The sequence below is a fragment of the Phyllostomus discolor genome, chromosome 4 (assembly GCF_004126475.2).
Source record: "Phyllostomus discolor isolate MPI-MPIP mPhyDis1 chromosome 4, mPhyDis1.pri.v3, whole genome shotgun sequence".
Taxonomy (NCBI): Eukaryota; Metazoa; Chordata; class Mammalia; order Chiroptera; family Phyllostomidae; genus Phyllostomus; species Phyllostomus discolor.
This window is the reverse complement of record NC_040906.2, coordinates 195,721,783-195,743,842: the sequence shown is the minus strand read 5'-3', so window position 1 is coordinate 195,743,842 and position 22,060 is coordinate 195,721,783. Positions and strand designations below refer to the sequence as shown.

Here is a 22,060-nt window from a genome sequence, read left to right as displayed (position 1 = left end):
AGTTTTTATATACTTCTTTCTCATATTTACTCTCTATCTCCCTGCTTTAAATTTACTTTCCTCGTGTATGCAGTGGGAATAAAAACAGCCATTCACAGTCCCCAAAACAAACCCCAATGCCATTTGTACATAACCCAAAACACTACAACAGAACTTCAGTATTTGGGGGCAGCTGACCACGTGCTCATTACTTTGCTAAGCATCTGCAACAATCATTCCATTTACTGAAGGTCCTAACCAGAAAGTGGTAAGGCTGGGACTGAACCCAGCAGACCCTTGACCTAACGACCCCTGCGATGCCACTTCTCTGTAGCTGAATCACAACAATCTTCCAATGACGGAGATTCAAGGGTGGTGGCACCACCACAGGAGAAACTCTGCATACCCTGCCTGCCACCTAACACATCCCACCTCCCCGCCTCCCTCTGTGGTGAGCCACCATCACTAGCACAGAATCGCATGAGCTCGCCCTCAGGGATATTTCAGTTGGAACAGGGAGAAAGCCACAACATACACATATGTAACAATCCTATAAAAGCATCTAAGTATACATCATAATGCTTTATTGGAACTGTGTGTGCAAGGTGGGAAGCCTTGCTTTTTCCTTTCTTTCGAGTTAGAAGTCTGATTTCCCATGCTAACTATAATGCTATAGCATCATAAACATTTATATATTGTCAGTTTAAACAACGCACACACTCTATTCCATGCATCAAAACGTAAATGGTCACAAAAGAAGCCAAGGCGGAACCACTGTGAAAGTCACAACGTTTATTGAAGAACAAACACATTTGCAAATCACAGGCTGCACGGGCATCCAGTCCACGGTTCACAATGCTGTTTCATTATGCCTCCTCATACAATCTCTTTTTAAAACAACAACTGAAAGGGCAAGAACGTGTCCATTGCGGTTACATTTACAAAACCAAGCCTGCAGTTTACTCTTAGAACATTCCGTGCGCGTGGACTTGGATGTGCACGCCCTGATCATTTGGGGCCACGCACGCATTTCCACATGGGCGGGAAGGTTCAGTGAATAGGGCCGCCCTAACCCAAACAGCACCTGAGAACACTGTCACGCTTAGGGCACAGGGAAACTGCAGTGAACCACAGAAGCCCTAACATTTGCCCCGGTCACTGCACCACCCTGCCCTCAATGCCCACAGCACAGCATGTCGCTTTTGGAAGAGTAAGGGTGAATTTGTCTGGCAGAGGGCATGTTACAGAGTACATCGAGAGAAGACATTTGTCGTCTTAGATAATATGTAAAAGTTGACTTTTTTTGGTTCCAGTGGGAGAAATGTTGGTCAAATTGTCAAAAAAAAAATAGCACCCAGCTCTTACTGTGAAATTTAACCTCCCATTTTCCTCTAAAAGTTATCTTACAACAATCATAAAAAATTTAAAGTTCACTTTCAGGTATTGAAACTACTTAAAAGACAACATCTATTTTGATAAGTAAAAATGGTTATGTTGTTCATTTTTCTAAACTACTTTTTCTTTTTCTCTTTTCTTTTTTTTTTTGTCTTTTAAGGAAATATCTAAAATAGTGATCATGGAGTAGAAACTTAACTTGATTTTTTTCCTCCTTGAAGATTAATAATATAAAGTTGAATAGGAATTTCTAATCAAAGAATCTGAATCACGTAAAACAGCTGATGTAAGAATATCTAATTGATGATCCTTGAGGCTGTTACAAGAGCAAAATTAGAAATTCTAAGACAGAGAGAAAGCCTGGCTGATTTGCTTTGCTCCGTACAATCAATTTTGCGTAATTGAATACAGCATCTATTATGGCTTTATTCTAAACTCACGCTGTCAGCTAGTCTCTTCTAAGAATTCCGTTAGCTGGCTCTTGGTCTGAATGGAGAACTCATAATTTAAGGTCGGGCTTGAGATTATTTCTTGTTTATGTGTCTGGATGTTATATTCCACTCTTTATTCCTTATTGACTCTGAAATTCAGAATTTTTCCACCTGCCAGAACACGGTATTTGGACATCTAATTAAATACTATATGTATGAAGTTATAGAAACCAAATAGTCTGTCCAAAAATTTAATTTTCTTTAACCTGTCCTTCTGTTATTTCCCAACGCCCAGGCAAGGGACCTGTTTACAACACTCCTGAGGACAGTCTAAGTTTTCCAGCAGGTGCCCCCCAGTCCCGGGCACACCTGGTTTCTCCTCACAGACAACGGTGTGCTGGTTCACCGGCACCTGCTTCGTACCCTGGCTGACTTGACCCCAGAAGCAGCTTTGGGGGAAGGCCCCTTTGCACTCCTGGTTTGGAAGTCAAGTCACACAAACCACAGGAAAATGCACATATGCCACTTTCTAATTTGCACATCAAAGTTATAAATCGAAAGCCTTTATGAAAGAGGACAATTAGAGAAGCACTTTCACATGTGTCTGTGTGACGATTCCCAGACTGGGCAAGTGCTGGCCTCACGAATTCGCCCAGTCTTGTGCTCAGTCAATACACATGCACTCAACGGCCACCGTGAGTGGCCACTGTAACTTTTCCTCTTCTCCTTCCTCAAATAAAGCAAAGGGGGGGGGCCTTATTCAGGGGGCTTAAGGCAGCAAAAGAATGTGGCAGTTTATGCTTGAGTTTTCTTGTCAGTTTTCAGGTAATCTTTGGAAAAAGTAAAGACGGTAACTGACAGTCGAGAAGGAAAGGGAGAGAGACACTGAGCACCTACTATGTGCATGCACTGGGCCAAGAATTGTGTAGGTGTAGGATACAGAACTCCTAAGCCTCTTAAGAATGGTAGGAGGTATTACTTTGACCTAAGATCTGACAAACTCCAAATTAAAAACTCAATTCTTATTGTTTTGTTGTTGACTTTGCAACACCAAGGTGTAAGAAACTGCTTGAGTGTGTGGATGAAGAACAGAAACTATTCTATGTGGATGTAAAGAAAGTTCTTCAGTGACTATGCATTCCCTATGCCAAGAAATATTTTCTGGGAATAAAATCTTTTTTTCTCACTCCCACAAACTTTCTTTTAAAATGAATTTGAAGCAAATTTTGCTATGACCCTCCAAATTCTCCAATATTAGGAAGTAAACGTTTGTAATCAATCTCTCTGATGTTCTAGGAAAAACATACCAAGATAATCCTCCAGGTTCCATAATGTATTTGTCCTTGGACTACTTCCTTTACATGAAAAAATTAAGAATATCATGAATGCTTGATAAAAGAAAAGACACAGAAAAAGTGACTCTTTTTAAGGGTAATTATCGCCAGATACAATTCACGGCAAGACTATGCTTTTCTCTTACAGTCTAGCTCTTACTTCATCCTGATTGCATTAGACTGCATCCTAATGCCCACAGTGACAGTAATAGATTTTTCAGAAGCGGGGTCCCTGCTAGCAACAGTTCGGCAAATGCATGTAGTTCACATCTGTGAACTACATCTGCCACAGAAGCCGCACCTGGAAATGAGGTCTCTAACAGGAACCCATTTATTATCATAACAAATTACATCTGTAATCTACATAGACCCTCCCCCACACTCCTGAAAAAATACGGCTGGCTAATTTTAAAGACTCTAGTTCACCAGAAAAGTTAAAGTTTGATTGGAGGATAATCCTTACAAAACTGCAAGCTATGTATATTTAAAGGACAACATGTACATGCTTTTAGAGCTTAATTTCCTTGCATTTCCATTAGGAATGAGACTGAGTTTATCTAGTATCTAAATTAATCTCTAGAAGTGGCTGAACCCTATACATCTTGGATTTTCAAGGCAGCGTTGTAATCAAATCACCCTTGGAGACCTGGCCTGCCTCCCCCTCCCCAGGGACCAGCAAGCACCAGGAAGAAATGCATACAGATGTCTTTCCTTTTGGGTGTTCCCAGCTCTCGGGCTCCACGACACTGCGGCAAACTTCCATCTCTCAGGCACTTCGCAGCACAGGAAAGATTCTGCGATACCACACTGCTCTGCTAGCTACTCTCAGAAGCTGCCTGACTCCGGAGCTTGTTGCCTATCTCATATCTCTTCTGATAATCTCCTTGCAACTCAGTTTTTAGTCCCATCCACATGGTTGCTTTTTCCCAGCAGAAAATAAAACTGCCAGTAGCCAAAGGCAAGAACAATAGGAATCAGAAAAACTCCACAGTCATCTTAATTTCCTCCTTCCGCCTCATTCTGCTCTCCTTTTTGGCTGTGGTTACACAGGGTTCTTAACCCGGCAGAGGTGGCGGTTGACCTGAGAAATACAGATTCTTTTCTTAATTATTGTTACATCTATGGGGTGTACAGGTTCAAGGTCATGACCGGCTTAGATGTTATGGCTTACCATGAGTCACTACAGAGGCAATGTATAACAATGTTTAAGAAAAGTGTTTGTATCTGTCAGATCAGCTGTGGCCACCTGAAAGCTCACTGCCACTGCCCACCTCCCTGCCCCCACGGACCTGAAGCCAGATGCCAAGAGCGAGGTGGGGTGAGTGAGGCTCTGCACCGGCCTGGCAATGCCTGTAGTGAGGAGAACCAGCCCCAAGAGCCAGAGCTGACGCCTGCGCAGTGTGTATCAGCACAAGGCAGTCTGATTGGTCCCAACACCGAACTTCAGCCAGAACCAATTTAAAAAGAAAAGTTCGAAAAAAAATGGCTTCCTTTGGTCATGTTCCTTAATGTACCAGCTTTATAAATGGATCTATATATGAAATGACTATATAAAGTACATTAAAATAAGAATTCCCTCACCAAACTATTCAATATAAAATTATATAAACTATCTCAACCTATGAAAACACAGCCCCATATAACGTGAAAAAACAGGTTGAAAAACAAAATTAAAGCTACTCTTATCAAGTTAAAGGTTAATTTAAAAATAATGTAATTACTAGCTAATGCCAGAAACCGGCTGTTTGTCTGATATTATACTTAAAATTCACTAAACCCCCAAACCTTAGCTAACCTCATTTATTTTCCTTAAGAACTCATAGAATAGAGGGAAGAATCCCAAAATATGCATAAGACTGTATTTCACAATGATATGTCCTTTAAAAATGAACCCAGTACTTGCTAACATGTAATATGTCACTGCCTCGTTTCTAGCTATCGTAAGTTAGTTACCCAGCAGACTGATTATTCCAGAATTTTTCCAAGCAAAAGGTTAAGTTGATGAGTATTTCCAGGGTCACCATCCATTTCCCTTTTTGAAAGAAGGTCCTAAATATGCCCTTTTCCAGTCTTCAGGCACCTCACCAGTCCTCCACGGGTTCTCAAAAATGATATCTAGCGGCTCTGTGATGACTTCGGCCAATTCATTAAGTACGCTAGGATGCCAGCCAGGGGGACCTGTGGATTTGAACATAGGGGGGTTACTGAGGTTCTCCTTGACCCATTCTCCCCCTAGTTCAGCACGGGTTCCTGCTCCTCGTGTTTTAAGTCAGAGTTGTCTCTTTCTGCATATCGCCTGGACTTTTGAGAACCAGCTTTAAGTTCTGCTTTTTGATCTATTAATGTTGTCTTTGAAATTAATAAACACAAGTATACTTTATTCTTCTTACGCCTACTCTTCTAGAGTTTTGTTTTAATGAAGTTTCTTTTTTCCTCTGATGTTTCTTATAAGACAAGATAAGATAGTAACACAAAATTAACTGTGCATCACGTAACGGTTTGCCTTCCTCAACCACATCACTCAACAGTATCCTTCAGCGTCCGTCCTAACAGAGTAGCAGTCAGCACACTGGGGAGCATTGTGAACGCTCCGTGCTCAGAGGGTGTGCATCCAGTAAACTCGCACCTGCGAGTGCTCCTTCAAAATGCACCTTCCAAAATAACACCGACTCACAGTCCCTTTCCATCCTAATCCTGTGCATGCAGAGGCAGTAACTTTTCCACACACTCACATTTAAAAAGCATGGTGGTACAAGAGCTAGAAAGGGGTTAGGAGGACTTCTCACAAAGCAGTGAGCGGGCAGAATTCACGTGCAGTTGTGTGGGCATCTGTGCCAGTGTCTGGGGTTGACCGAACACCAAGGATCTCCAGGCTCTGAGAGGGGTCGACACTTTTAACCCCTTCATTGTCACAAGGAGTCTTACGAAGTTGAAAGGCAGCAACAGATTACAGTTCCCTGCCCATCTGTCACAGCCCTGCCGTGCGCCGAGACTCCCTCGACAGATCTGAAACGGACAAAGGGGAGGAAGACAGGACAGTGCGGGGAAGAGAGGACACCCGTCTACCCCAAGGTGTCTGAGATGACAAGGAGGATTCGGCTGTTTACTTGTTTTGTTTTTGCTTTTAATTGGAAAAGTTTTTTACAAAAGGGGGAATCTATTTTTGCTTTCTTTTGTTTTGTTTTTCTAGTCTGTATCTCTCACTGCCTGCCCCCAATTGTATGCCTTACAAAGTAATTCCCATTACAGGACTCATTAAACAGACTCTCCTGAAAAACAATCGTACACACTTCTCTAGGGTGCGACAATTTGTTGGAGCACATGCCACGTGCACCCCTGCTCAGAGAGCCACCTGCTGATGGCAGTATGTTAACTAACATGTCACCACTAATTAGTTTGGGTAACTACTTCCAGCAGTTGCATTTGTGTGGAAAGAAAGTATTACTGTCCATGCTCAGAAAATTTCTTTCTCCAGAGAAGCTAGCTATTTTCAGGCCTTTGTGTGCGTGTGTGTGTAATTCTAAGTAATAATAACTTATCATCGATATATTCAAATAGTCACTCAAAGAAACCCATCAAGCCAATATCTCTATTAAAATCGCCTTCTGTTACAAAATTTGAAAACGTGATATGCAATCTTTCTTTTGTGGGGAGTGAGGAGAAGCTCACCTGAACATAAAGAAGGCAACACTGTTTGGGTTTTAACATTTTACTACGTGAATAAATGAAAAGACATTACACTAAAATCTAGTTCCTCCATAGTGCCAGAGAACTCGCCATTTCTATCAGAAAACCCAGAAAGAGCCTCAGGTTACAGCATCAGCAGACACGAAGGGGCAGAATGGGGCCGCCAAGCAGGGAGGCAGCATCGGAGGACGTCATCATTCAAACAAAAGCTTCTCAGATGTCGGTGCTAGATCTAGCTCTGCCTGCAGCCAGGAAGAGGGCCTCGCCCCCAGTGAAAGGTCATTTTATTGTAGGAACCATGAAAATAAAGACAATGATTTCAGAAAGGCTTTCATCTAGCAAGGGCAGGCACCTCCCCCCCATACTGAACTTTTCTAAAGATGAGGATTATAGGGTCATTCCAATCCAGCATCCAGCTCACAGCCTCCGGAACCTCTCGTGTCTTTGGCTGAACAGAAGACAAACTGCATTCATTCAACATGCCCAGCCTTGCAAGTCGCTGCGTTTCATTCTTTGGGGGAGCGGGTGGGAGGCAGACAAACAGGATTTCCTCGGTTGGGTCATGGAGAGCTCCAAGATGTGAGAGCAGCGCGGAGAGCAGTAATTAGCCGAGCACACGTTGCTTCACAACCATGGGAAACGCCAGAACCTTCCCGGGTACGAGGGCTCCGCCACGCTCCGGAGGCTGACAGGCGCGTGACATCCCCGCTCCTGCTCCTGCTCCTGCCGGATCCTGGTTCTATCCCAGTGCAGTAGGAGGGAACAGATTTTTAACATTCTGACCAACGTGGAGGAGCTAACTGCTGGGAAGAATTCTTCTGGGCGGACAGGCATGGCCAGCCCAGACTCGTTGCACGCAGCTGCTCCCCCACGCACACAGTCACGTTGCGTCCTCCCCTAAACCACCTGTCACACTCCTCCCAGAGAACAGCTCTTTCTGCGCGCCACCGAGAAAAACAATGATCCGTCTATGCGTGTGTATGGTCGTCTCTGGATGTAGTACTGGGCTGACCTAAAAATCGTGAAAGGAATGGCCTCACATCGGGTCCTTTCTCATGAAAGCCAACCTCTGGGACAATCAATAGCAAGTTATATTTTGGGTTCCATTAGGGCTCCTGAAGTGTTGCTATTTTAATAAACAGAGTTTGTAAAACACGAATGTCAGCAGTGTGTATGTGATCTGCCTGCTCCTAGGAACCATTACTGAGAGGTTTATTCTCAGGCTGGCCTGTCTCCCTTTACCTGTCTTTGAGACCACTTTTCAATCACAGAGTTCATGTGTTAGGGCCTCACACACCTAATCCTTGGGCTGAACTGTGTAACTCCCTAATTTGTTCTAGGCTATGATGGGGGATGGGAAAGGTGTGGGGGAGCCTCCCATTTCAAGGTCTTTGGCAACTGTCCTGATCTGAGAAACATGGAGGGGAAGGAAACATTCTTTAGTGAATAAAGAAACTATAATCCCATGGCTAAAAATTATGATTTGTGAGATTACATTTTTTCTCCATTTATTATTCTGATTTTTAATTGATTTCAAGTCTGTTATTCTTTTTACTTGTGATAACCCCTAATTAAACGCAATCGGAACCATAGGCAGGCTAACCCACTTAGAAGTTACTTCTCTATTGTGATACTATGATAATGACATATTAACTCCAATATAGTTATAGACCCAATAGACATACATTTCCTATACTTGGTTGCTGGGAGAAAAAATATAATAATAAAAGTATACATTGAGAGTCCATGCAATTCATTTATAACTCACGTTAAAACGTGAGTTAGGAATGACAGTGCAAATGTTGCTTCCTCTCCTCCTGGATGGTTAAAGGGACACAGAGCTGAACCTTGGGGCCCTTGGCGACAGGACACAGGACGTTTTCACTGCAGGACTTTCTCAAGCTCAGTTTACCAGCATTCAGCCACACCACAGTGCCCAGCACCATGGGGCCAAGGGAGGCTGGGGGTCTGCTCAGAGAGACAGGGGACTGCCACACCGCCTCACTTTAACTGTGGACTTCTCCGAGGGCAGGAACACGTTTTACTCTTCTTTTATCTCCTGCGGGAACATTATCTATAATGTCACACACTACTACTGCTGCCGGTTGATCGAATCTTCCACACTGTAATTTTCACACGTCATTTCTCAGTCAACTAAGTTCCTACCAGGAAATTTTAGTCCAGCACATCAGATAGGAGTATAAATTCCTTTGCCTGTACAAGGGAGAAAAAGTTATCAATCTGTGTGTGTGTTCACTAAACTCAGATGTATCTGAATGGCCAACTCTCTGTCTTTGAAGGCCTCGGGAGGGTCTTGTCTCAGTGGCTGTGCTGTGGAGGCCCAGGCTGCCGCCCAGACTCCAGGCTGGAGGCCGCCCTGTGTTAAACAGAGAGCTGGCACACGGGTCCTGTCTGTGCTGGAGGAGACTTACAGGGTAGACTTCTTTAGACTGACTGATTGATTGGTTTTTGAGAGAGAATAAGAGAGAGGGAGGAAGGGAGAGAGAGAACATTGATTTGTTGTTCCATTTATTGATGCATTATTCCTTGGTTGATTCTTGTACGTGCCCTGACCGGGGATGGAACCTACAACCCTGGAGTACGGGGAGGACCCTCAAACCAACAGAGCGACCAGCCACGGCTTAGGGACACTACAGAAGAGAAGACTGTTCAAACTCCTCCAGAATATTCTACACATGTGCATATATTTTTTTTTTTACTTTGAACACAAATACCCAAATGCTGCATACATATCGTGGACCACCACCCTGCCATCAACCACCATGTGTCCTTGCAAAACCCTGATGTACTGCCTGGCTCCTGGGGGCCAGACTAAGTGCATCTTAATAGACGGCACTGCTTCTCACTGCCTCCTCGTGACCGACACGATTCCAGTCTTCACTCGGGTCTTATCTGCAGGTTTTCAGCAAATGCAAAGTAGACTAAAGAGGCTGGAAATTATCCCACCTGCTTATTATTCAGAAAACTCACAGAAATGAATTCAGGGGGTTAAAAGATAAAAGCGCTTTTGTTTATGCAATCCTCAGGGCATTAACCAATTTTATAATTTTTTCCAACTGAATAACTATGTAAATCCCAATTTCTTAAAATCATTGTGTTGTACTCATCCCTGAATACTCTGAATGTGCTAAATTCCCACACAGGGGTTATGGTCTGCAAGCCAGAACCACCTGCCTGCCTAGACTTACAGCCATGTCTTATCTCTACCAGGAAGAAATTACCAGGACTTAACTGTTGGGATTTCTAGATTGTTCTTTCAACAATTTTATAATAATTAACAGCTTGTCACAACATGAAGCTGGGGCTAGGTCACTATTCTTTCCTGAAATCTAAAGTACAGTTAAAGAGACAAAATGTTAGCTGGAGGGGCCAGCGCCTTCAAGACAAAAGAGGGAGTGTGGGCACGTTTATAGATGGAGTGAAAGGATTCTATGGGGACAGACTAAATGCAAGAAAATAAAGGGATAATTATGGCCTTTGGCCGAGAGTAGATACCACAGGTGGGATTGGTCTTAGGGGGGAGACAGGTAATTCCTCATGGAAAAAGAGGCAAAGGAGAGCAGGTAGATGAAGATGCCAACACATTTTGAGGAGAAGAGGAGTGAGGGCGGGAGCAGACACGGGACTTCTGGTTCTCAGTCATAAAGAACCAACGCTATCTCAAGACGGAGAGGGAGGTGAGAGGTGCAGGCGGGGGCTGGTGGACGGAGTCTGAAACAGCCCCCAAAGGAAGTCCGTTTGACAGCTGCAGGAGCGCGGACTCAGCTGGACTGGACCGCATGGAGTTATGGTGATACAGGCTTTTCGACTTTCTCCCAAATACCACCCCAAACAGAGATCAAGACACAGGCCTGTAAATGCACACCACCAATCCAAAACAGAGGTCATGATAAATGCTAGAGCACGCTGAACACCAGGGTTCTGTCCTCCAGTGCCGTTCCTTAAAATTTATTTGGTCAGTCTTTTGAGGAACGAGTCCTGCTGATGGCTCTCTGTGTCTGTCTGGGGTGCTCTCGTCAAATAGCACAGGCTGGGTGGACCACAAACAACATATTCCTTATAGTCCTGGAGGCTAGGACGTCTAAGATCAAGGTGGCCACAGACTCAGTGTCTGGGGAGGGCCCTCTTCCTGGTTCATGGAAACCACCTCCTGGATGAGTCTTCAAATGGCAGAAGGAAGCTCCCTGGGGCCTCTTTTCTAAGGGCACCGATCCCATTCATGAGGGCTCCACCCTCAGGACCCGGTCACCTCCCAAAGGTCCCACCTCCTAACACCATCACACTGAAGGGTAGGTTTCAACACGTGAACTTTGGGAGGGCACAGTCATGTAGTCTCTAGCAATCAATATCTCTCTCTAGCCAGGCTTACTGGCTACTCATTCAAGGGTTCTCATCTCTCTGTCCTTCCCTGTCTCTCTCTCTCTCTCTCTTCCACCTGCTCACAGTAAAATCACCCATTATTAAGTACTAGTGGTCTTTAAAATCACCATTAACACTTATCTCTTATTGTGATTGTGAGCAATAAACTTGCCATCAACAGTACATTTACAGTGCATGTTGTGATGATTATTACCTGCCTAATCTGGCAAGAATAACAACTATTAATATTTGTTGAGTGACCATCCTGTGTGTCAGACGCTGTGCGGAGACCATTATATAATTATACACCATCCCTGAACATCTCACAAGCTAACATGATGGCTGTCCTGGACCCAGTTTTACTGATGGGAAATCTGAAGCTTTCAAGTGCGGGTCACCTGGCAGGGTCAGAGTGCTGATCAGTGGCAGAGGGGTTATGGCCAACAGCAAAGCCCGACCTGGTAAAAATATGTCTGCACTCCTAGTTATTTTTGATTGGGAACATTTGTAGTTGAATAGTGTTTCCCCCCAAATCACATCTACCTGGAACCTCAGAATGTGACTTTGGAAACATGGCCTTTGCAGGTGGTTCAGGCTCTGGGGATAATATCAGCCCTCCATCCAATCACTGGTGTTCTTATAAGAAGAGGAAAGGACCCAGACAGACACACGTAGAAAAGGTGGGCATGTGAAGACAGGCAGGCGGACAACAGAGTGATGCATCCAAGAGCCCAGTAATGCCAGGGGCCACCCAAAGTGAGAGTAGGCAGGGAACAGTTTTCCCCCAAAGCCTCTAGAGGGGGCGTGGCCCCGCCCAAACCTGACTTCGTATTTCTGGACTCCTGAATTGTGAGAGAATGAATTTCTGTTGTCCCCAGCCACTCATTTTATTGTACTTTGTTACAGCCGCCCTCAGAAACTAATACAGAACCCTTTCACATAAATACATCATTCCTCAGATTCTCTCAGGAATACTTTTGACTCCTTCATTGTTTTTCACAGCATATGCTCATGTGGTTTTAAGCAAAGGTATTTTGTTTTTATTGAGAACATTAAATGTTGTGCATAATGCCTATTTAGATATAGTATTATGTTAGATGTAATTCATAACATGTAAAGAAAAATTTGACTACTACCTTTTAAATAAATGATGCAAACAATTTAAATTAATTAAATACATGAAAAACTATACACTGTGTTTATACATGGACTCTATGCATATTAAAATGCAGACTGATATTTAACTATTTACTATAGCATCAAAAATAGAAAATGAGGATTTGAAACAATTATTTTTCTTTTGCTTAATGTCCACTGATCTATTTATTTGCTTAAATATTTATGATTCACTTTAAATTGCAAGCTGAGAGGAGGTCTCAGTGGCTACTTACAAGCATTTCTCTACTAATAACACATTATTTTTATTTCCAATAAACTAGAATTGAATATAATTGCCAGTATTTTCCTGTTTTAATATCAGTTAAGAATGAGAAAGAGTTTAATATGCAACATAAGCATGTTTGAGCTCCAGGAGGGTTTCATTTTAAAGAAGAAAATATTCAAACAATTTGTATTGAGTTATTTAAAGATATATAATTGCATTCACCGTTCCCAGCCTGGACAGCTTTTTGGACTCCTCCGACAGTTCAGAAAGCCCCGTCCAGCAAATACCGCACTGTTCTATATTAGCAGTCCTCGAACTTTTGACTCCAGGGGCCATTTGCATTTTTTAAATCATTGAAGATTCCAAAGAGCTTTTGTTTATATGGAATTTGAAATTACAACTAAGAAATGTTTAAAATATTTACTTCATCTGAAAATGCAGAATAGTAACTGCCTTACATGTTAACATAAACAGCATATTTTTATGAAACATAAATATAGTCCTCTCCCCAAAAATGAACAAGAAGCATGGTATTGTTTCACATTTTTGCATATCTGTTTACTTGATAGACAACTGGATTTTCACATCTTCCACCTTTGGTCTATAGCAATAGGTTTCAGTTGAAATATAGGAAGAAAATATGGCCTCACATACATGTAACATTCGGAGGAAGAAAGTATTTTAATAGTTTTTTAGGGGAGGTAATTGTAGATACATTTTTTGATACCATGCCAAAACTTGACAACAGATTGTTTCTTAAAAGTCAGTTGCAATGTGAAAGGTGAAACCCCACCAGTGAAATTTTTACACAGTCTACTGTGTAAAAATCATCAGTCCATCTCCTATTCTTAACGGATCTCTGCCCACATGTGATTTGGTAACATCATGCATTGGTCATTTGGATCATATCAGGCTGCTGAGTTGTGCAGGTCTTCCGAATGTTAACACACATCATTATCCAATATCAAACAAATAACATTTCTTAATATCACCACCCATTTCATCAAAAAAGCCTTCAGGTATTATTAACTGTCCAGCTCATTATGGCACATACAAATTTTTCAAAAATGTAACTTTTCTGGGATATTCAAATTTTTAACAGTAACTATTGTCAATTGTCTTCCTTGAAATATTAGGTCCACTCGATGGGGAAATTATCTGCCACATGCCCAAGTCTAACCAACCATGGCTTTTTCTTCCATCGTTCTTTCAAGAGAAAGTGAAGTTCTGTGAATAAAGCTGCTAGTTCAGCTGGTAACTCAAACAATAGCCTAACTGGTCTGCAAGGAGACAAGATTCATACACACTTCCATTTGCAACAGAAGTCTTTATGTTGTAAATGGTTCCATTTTATTGCACAAAATATTTTTCAAAATGTACTCAAAGGTTGAACTTTAATAAGCACTAATTTCTATTGCTTGGTCAAAGATATTTTAAGGAAAACAGCTCTTTCTGGCATGTGTACAGACGAAGAATACAGCAGGCATTGATGCGGTCTGGTGCCACTGCCTTAATGGGCACTAACACACCGGCACTTTCACCCACTGCTGCTCCTGTGCTCCCAGTGCAAATGTCCACATGGTGAGAAGAACAAATAGTGTCAGAATATGGCTGTGCAACAATTACTACCTCGCAGAGGCTCTACAAGGATCTCAGAGACCCCCAGTGGTCTGGGGACCACACTGTGAGAACCCCTGCTCTATCCCACTTCTGGAGAGTCAAAGTAGAAGTCACACAATCAGCACCGGCAAGCCGGGGCCAACTCATCAGTCTACAGTGTAAGTACACCCTTGAAAAAAGAGCTCCTTCCTAACAATTGCTGGGGATTCACCCTCCTGGCCCCCCACCTGGCTCTGCCCCATGTAGCTAGGAAGACTGAGGCCTTCCGCCAGGAGGTGAGCTGATTTTCCTCACCAGTATGGTAAGCAGGTTTGCAAAAGACAGTTGACCTGGTCAGGAAAATGCTTCTCTCAGGCACTCTACTTGCCCACCTTGACAACAGCACAGCTTTTGAAGTGACTTGGGCAATTCTAAGAACAGCTAGCCTGTCACATCAATATGATCTTTGGTCTCCTAGTGTCCAGTCCCAGCTCCCTGAGCACGGAAGCATGGCCTCCACTGGGCTTTGGCCTCCAATTTGGCCAAATTGGAACGGGCAGGGGAGCAAGACAATGGCCACAGTCCTCTTCAGCAGTCCCTTGGAAAGCTCATTGGCATGTTTATTGGCAGCCAGAGTGAGGAACTATCTGAGTGTCTGTGTTGGTTTCTATCATTCCAGCTCTTCTCTGGTTTTGGCAGGGGAAGGTGGGACACTTTCAAATGTCTCATGAAAGTGACATATTCTGATACCATCATTCTGGATTTCAAGGAGCACCAGCTAATTTCTTTAAAGGCACAGTACCTATGAAGTCATCTGAATAATCTTCAAGATGCTGGTCTTGTCCGTATGAATTCTGAGGACATGTAGGTGGGTTACCTAAAGAAGCGAAATAGGTAAATAGGACTGAGTTCCATCACATGCTGGAGGTGTTAACCACACACACTTGCTGTTATGAGGTGACAGTTCTAGAAGGTTTAGGAGCAAAGCCCAGATCAAAGGGCACTGCAGTTACAGTCCGAGGTAGCCTAATGTCTGTGTCCAGAGTAAGCCCAGGGTAGGGGTGTGTGTGTGTGTGTGTGTGTGTGTGTGTGTGAGAGAGAGAGAGAGAAGTTAAGGGTTAGAGGTGGGGAGTGGAGGGTACATAGCGTATACTCTACCTCAATTTAAACCAGCCTATCCTCTGGGTAGTGACGGTGGTCACCAAACCCCTTCTGGCCAGGATAGAAGTCCCCTGGGTCATGCATTGCAGAGGCTCACACTGGAATGAACCCCTAGGTTTCCTACTTCCCGGACGGCTAGCCTTGGGCACATTTCTTAACCCAATCGCTTCTGTTTCCCATCAAAACAAAACAAAACAAAAAAACTGGAACAATAGTGCCTACATCTTACAGGGTTGCTCTAAGGATTAAACCACCTAATATTTGTAAAACTATTCAGAACAGTATCAGGCACAGTGCATATATACATGTTTGGATGTTTTTTCTAGCCCCTACCCCCAAAAAGGCATGGAATTCCATTTCCAGGTTCAATCACTGAGTGACATAAACCCACCACTAAAGAGGCAGAGATACTCAGTCACATCTTCAGAACAAAACGTAACAAATGTGCAGCAGCATTAAGTTAATCATCCACAAATGTTATTAGAATAAATCACGAGTAATGTGTATGCACTGAGCACTGCCTAACCATTAACTTTGAAAACTTTCACTTAGCGTTGTGAAGCATGTCCTACGGAACATAACTACCACAGCTGTAGTTCTCGGCTTGTCCAAGCCTGAAGACCTCTGTAATTGTCTGAAACACAGGCTGTCCACACATGCATAGTGCGTGTGTGTGTGTACATACACACGTATTAAAGAAGGAGTAACTCCACTATTCATTTTTCTCACTTTCTTACTGCCCTTTGCCTGAGAAAAATGACTGCTTTAAAAGTGACCAAGAGTTTAAGAATGCCTTCAAATAAACTTAGACAAGACATATTAGATATCCAGAAACAATGGCTGACACCCAAATAGTTTCCAGAATTCTTGTATTCATTTTTCAAGGGTCTGTGGTCCTCGGATTAGGAGTCACTTTCGAAGAGGAGGAGACTCAACAGAAGCTGAAATCGCATTCTTGAAGAAATTTGAATACAGTAAAACAAAAATTGGTTTACCAAGTGAGAGTCAGACCCCAGAATCCAGATGCTACACTCTTGCATTGGTCAGAGCAGTAGTTCAAGAAGCTAAAGGCCAACATTTTTTCTGTCTTAAATCAGAGTAGCTGGCTTTCCTTTCCACGCAATCTTCCACAGTCCGGCCTTACAATTTTCCATTGTTTTCGCCTTCAAGGATCCCACACACTGCAGCAAAGGCGGCAAACGGGGAAGCAGATAATCCCGTGCAGTTTCTGCAAGGGCCCATGTCTGGCTCCAGAGATAACAGGAAGGGCCGGAACTCACACAGGTCCATGGAAACCTCCCCACGAAAAACACAGAAGTTTGATGGATTGGACAGTTTTCAGAAAATGCAAAACCAGAAGTAACAAGGGATTTTACACCCTCCCCCTTCTGTTGACAGGAGTGTCCCCTGTATGGCATAGAACACAATCCTAAGAGCTGGCTTTTGTCCCTCGGATAAAAGAGAATTTTAAATAAACATATACATCTGTTGAAATCACACTTGGAACCGAGTTACTCAGTTCTCTCCTTCTGTTCTTCTCATTTCCCTTGAGAACAAATGCAAAATAACCTTTCGCATTATTGCATTTTACTACCACTTTAAAGAAGGAGTTGTTTTTATTTTAGGAACATAATGTGCAAAGTCATGCTATTTAGCGCTACATTATATTCACAGATTATGCAAGTTAAATAAAGACACCTTGCTGATTTCTTAATATAGACTCAGCTAAGATTAGTTATGCATCTGCCACCTTAACATTCAGTTTAGGGGAGGGGGTAGCCTTAGTTAAAAATCACACTTGCATGGTAAGTGCTTAGAATTTCATGGTTCATTTCAGAGCATCCCAATCAAGAATTTAATTATGTCAAAAAAGAAAAATATCTTCTTAACAGCCCAGATTACATCCCCTTCAATTTCTTCCCTGCCCCTGCCCCAAAGTGGATCACGTTCCTTAATGTCTATGGATTTGTTTCCTGACCTAGGGAATAATAAGGACTTTGGATAGAGGATTTTAAGATACCCTCCAGTTCTACCATGCTGTGATTTTAGGAATACTAGAGAGTAGACTGATGAGGAGGCAGGGAGAAAACAGAGCTAAGATGCTATGGGAACTTTACCAATTCAATCCCTAAACAAGGCATTTATTTCCTACGCTGCCAGACAAATGTCCCGCAGGACACGGTCAGAGGCTGGCAACTCCGAGTCGAAGGGCAGCACACAGGCCTACCACAACCTCAGCTGCACTGTAACATACAAACACTCGCTTAACAACCCGCTGTTCAACCAATCACTAAATCTTGAAAACACTAACTCCTCCCAGCCAGCAGCTGTGTGTTTGGGCATCAGGATGGACCGAAACTAATGACAGATTAATCTGTGTGTGTGGGAGGAGGAAGGTCTTATTCTTCTTGGATCAGCACATCTAACAATAACTTCCGGGCTGAGTGGTAAAGTGTTTATGCTTGCAAGTTTCTAAAAATGCACGGTATAATTCTTTACTCGGCCGAATGACGTACATAATTCACTCTGGTGGTGGGCAATACCTCGATTGGATCAATTAAATGAGGGTCTAACTAGTGACGAGTCATATTCCCCCAACCAACAGAGCCTGAAACAAAGATTTATGTGCAGGCGGTTTATTTGGAAAGGTGGTCCCAGAGGGCAGAAGTAAGGGCCAGGAAAGTAAAATAAAGGAGGGGAAACCAACACGAGAATGTTTATGGAGTTGGCCACGTGGTGATGTGTTGTTCAGTTCTGCAGGACTTTCCAAAGGGCCTTCACAAATGCATCTCGGAACTGTGCACGGAAGGGAAGAAAGAGGGAAACATTCATCCCTCAGCATCAATTACCCACGTGTCGAGGTTTGCCTCACGGGTGTCAGTCTTCCCCCGCTTCCTGTTTACACATCTGCGAGTGCCCAGTCAGCGCTCACTGGGCTGCATGACCAAATCAGAGGACTACCTGGACACAAAGCAAGAGGCAGGCGCTTACGTCAATGAGAGGTCAGGCTGCTAATTGAAGCCTCTGTAGAACTGCTCACTCAGCAGGGGCTGGAACAGGTTAAGGCCAAGATTACTTAAAATGGTGCACAGAGGTACCAGGCAGGTATATCAGTCAGGCTAGGCCTGGTAGGCTGCAGTAACTAAGGACCCCACAGTTTCACTGCCTCCTAACAAAGGTTTTATTATTTTTTTAAGATTTTATTTATTATGTTTTTAGACAGACACCAATGTGTGGTTGCCTCTCACTCGCCCCCTACTGAGGACCTGGCCCACAACCCAGGCATGTGCCCTGACTGGGAATCGAACTGGCAACCCTTTGGTTCGCAGGCCGGCACTCAATCCACTGAGCCACACCAGCCAGGGCAGGCTTTATTTTTTTTGTCTTGTGCTGCAGACCTAACCTGGGTCTACTGTGGTTCTGTGCCATTTTCTTTACTCCAGGACCAAAGGTGACAAAATGGTCTCTATCAGGAACATTGATCAGGACCATTGCCGGTCATTGTGGTTTCAGGTAAAATGTTAAATTTATGAATGATGCACAGTTTTGTCAAGTTTTTGCCTGGAAGAGATCTGCATCACTCTAGTCACCTTTCATGGACCAAAGCATGCCATCTGCCTATTCTTAGTTCAAAAGACGAGGATATAGAATCCTACAGGGAGGGGCAATGAAGAAGAGCAATTTGGAGTCCATTAATACAATCTATCACACGATGCCTTAATTTTCATGGGAGAACAACCAAAGGTTGATTTTTACATATTCTGTGTATATCATGAAGCCTTTGAAAGAAAATGCATCCTCTCTCCTAACCAACCCTAGCCACCCTCTCTTCCCATATCTGCACCTAATTCTCATGCACAAAGAAATCTTTCAAATGTGTATTTAGGCAAAAATACAGGTTCCACTAAACGAAAACTTCCTTTCTAACCTACCCGGGGTGGAAACATACAGGAGGCAGAATTCTAAGAACGACCCCAACAACCTGCCTTGTCCAACCCCTTCTCTTCTCAGTGTGGGTGGAACCTGTTGATAACATACGATGAGATGCCACTGTCATGATTAGGTTAAATTACATGACACAAAGCAGATTCCGGGTGGGCCTAATCTAGACCTGGTCCTTTGAAAGCACAGTGTTTCTCTGGCTAGCAGACAGAAAGTCAGAGAGATGGGGAACACGAGAAGGACTTGACCCACCCCTGCCGGTCAGGAGAGGGAGGCGCTGCATGAGAAGGGACTCCATCAGCTTCTAGATGCCGGCGGTAGCCCATGGCTAACAGCTGACAAAGAAACGGGGACCCTGGATCTACAGCTCTCAGGAGGTAGATTCCCCCCAAAGCCTAAATGAGCTTAGAAGCAGATTTTCCCCCTAAATCCTCCAGATCTGAAACCAGGCTAACTGATACCTTGATTTTGGCCTCCTAAGATCCTGAGCAGAAAACCCAGGCCAGCTTTCCCAGAATATCGACCTACGGAACGATGGGATAATAAATGGGTGTTATTTTCCGCCATTACGTTCATGGTCATTTGTCATGCGGCAACAGAAAACTAATACAACATATAACCAGATGTATCAGCTGAAATGTTTTACTGCTAAACAGCTAAATAATGATTCTTTCCAACCTTCAGAATGTATGACATTACCTGAATAAAAAAAGAAAGGCCTTCCCACAGAGGGAGAGAAGACGAGGGTCACTGAGGGAAAAGCAGGACCCACAGTAGGACAGACCGACAGAAAACACTGCAGCATTCACCCCGCCGGGTGGTGGCGTCGCGCCTGCACTGGGCCGCCAGCCTCTCTGAAGGAGGGAAAGGGGCGGAGGGTCTGGGATAAAAACTGGGAGGTGCCAGATCACAAGTGAGAGGAATTTGGGTCCAACCATATGATTTTCTTTCTGAATCTTAGTACATGGGGTTGGGGGGGAGGGTGGAGAGAACATCGAATTGTTTAAAAGATGCCACGCGTCCACGGCCTCTTTCCATTTATAAATTCACAGGATCGCACACAGAGAGTTCAGAAGCATACACACTGCAGCAGAAGAAGCACTATTCACCTAATATCCTTCTACGCCCTTTCCCTCGGCACCAACGGAGACCATCGTTCTGGGGCTGCCCTGAACACAGGTTGGGGAGATTGGATGAAGTTCTCTGGTCAATGGGATGTATGTAGAAATAACAGAAGCCATTTGCAGGGCACACTGTTAACAAACATCCTGAGCCAGTAGTCTTCAGTCCCCTTGTCCCTGCGGAGACAGGCCCCTGGATGGAGGGAGCCTGGGTCCCCAAGTCACTGGGTGGAGGAGAGCCTCCGCCCACATCCGCTGGACTTTGCAGAGATAAGATTTTGCTATGCTGAGGCGCTGAGATTGGGGCGTGTGTTGGAAGGGTGTTGTTTTCGTATTACAACACAGCTTAATAATATATTACCCCGGACAATAGACACATATTTTCTCATTTGATTTGATTTAGCAGGTTTAGGCAGAATTTCTTTATCTTTGACCTTTTTGATTTAGTATAACATCCGAGCACTACACAAGAACGTTAACATAGGAATTTGAATATCAAATTTAGTTACTGTTGGAAGAAATTCATATTCTTGCACATCTGATATTTACTCTGGATTTGTGTCTTACATAAAATTGCAATGAGAAGCATGTAAATCCTAAAATACACACACACACATATACACACACACACATATATATACATGTAAATTTACACATACATATGTGATTATGAATAACAGGGATAATGATGAACTCCTTCCTGCAATGCCAATTTAAAGTGGACTTATCATCACCACCACCCCTGTCCCCCACCGCCCCCACTCCCAAATCTTTTCAGCTTGATTTAAGCAATGGCAACCTGGAACAAAGACGAATTTAAAATGAAAACTAGCATTTGTTTAATGTGGAGAAGGACTCACAATAAGAAGTGAAATTATTTTCCTGAATATTCGGAGAAGATGTTAACTATTTATAACCCAGGCTGTCTAACCCCATCACCCATTTTCCCATTTATCTGAAATGAATTTCCAAAGACCTAAGAAGAGACAAAGGCTAATACAGATCCTTTAATGTACAAGATTATAATTAACCTAATGTCTGTTTCAAATTTACTATTATCTATTAAAGAATAAATTATCTTACAGCCCTCTAATGTAGCTTTTAAGCTTTAAATCACTGACCATAACTAATAAGCAGCTTAATAGCAAGAATACCCTAAATAGAGCCACGGATCGCAATTTCACTGAGTATAAATCATCATCATTTTTAACGCAGAAGCAACAGCAAATCTCTGTAATTACTGGGTGCATTTTGAATCACTTTTATTATTACTGCACTGGCCCCATTAAAAAATCCAAAACACTGAACTGCATGGAATATAAAACTGGAATTATGGTACCCCACAAAGTCTAATTGAAATCCATAAATTTTCTACTACTATTCAGAATTATTTTGTTGCCAAAGAATTTCAGCTATTCAGAATTACCTTTGAAAACACTCGGTCGGTCCAGAGCAATAAAGTAAGCGCATTTTGCACTGCCAACTTTGGGGAGTGGATTCTGGAGCAAAATTATGGATGGTTTCTTATTCACTCAGGATGTTACATTTCTAAAGTAAACCATAATAGGCAAAAAGAATGAAATGAAAAAATCAAATCGAATATACCACCCACAAAGACTATTGAACAGTGCATCTCTCCCCGAATCA

At 43.1% G+C, this 22,060-nt stretch overlaps 1 protein-coding gene and 1 long non-coding RNA gene across 3 annotated transcripts in view; one reads left to right on the top strand and one right to left on the bottom strand.

The window, feature by feature from the left end:
- Positions 1–810: 810 nt before the first annotated feature.
- LOC118500364 lies at positions 811–7,761 on the top strand. Its single transcript, XR_004902932.1, has 3 exons — positions 811–936; positions 3,988–3,990; positions 7,751–7,761. It is a non-coding gene; the product is annotated as an uncharacterized LOC118500364 (long non-coding RNA).
- Positions 1,526–22,060, bottom strand: part of SAMD5 (sterile alpha motif domain containing 5) — a 47,022-nt gene continuing 26,487 nt past the window's right edge. Inside the window, exon 2 of one of the 2 annotated variants that reach the window (XM_028510660.2) lies at positions 1,526–5,317. In XM_028510660.2, the coding sequence (XP_028366461.1) occupies positions 5,255–5,317 (63 nt within the window). In that variant the 3' untranslated portion in view covers positions 1,526–5,254. Of the gene's footprint in view, positions 5,318–14,465; positions 15,067–22,060 lie in introns of those variants that run through there. The other variant, XM_036024867.1, reaches the window with a different exon arrangement.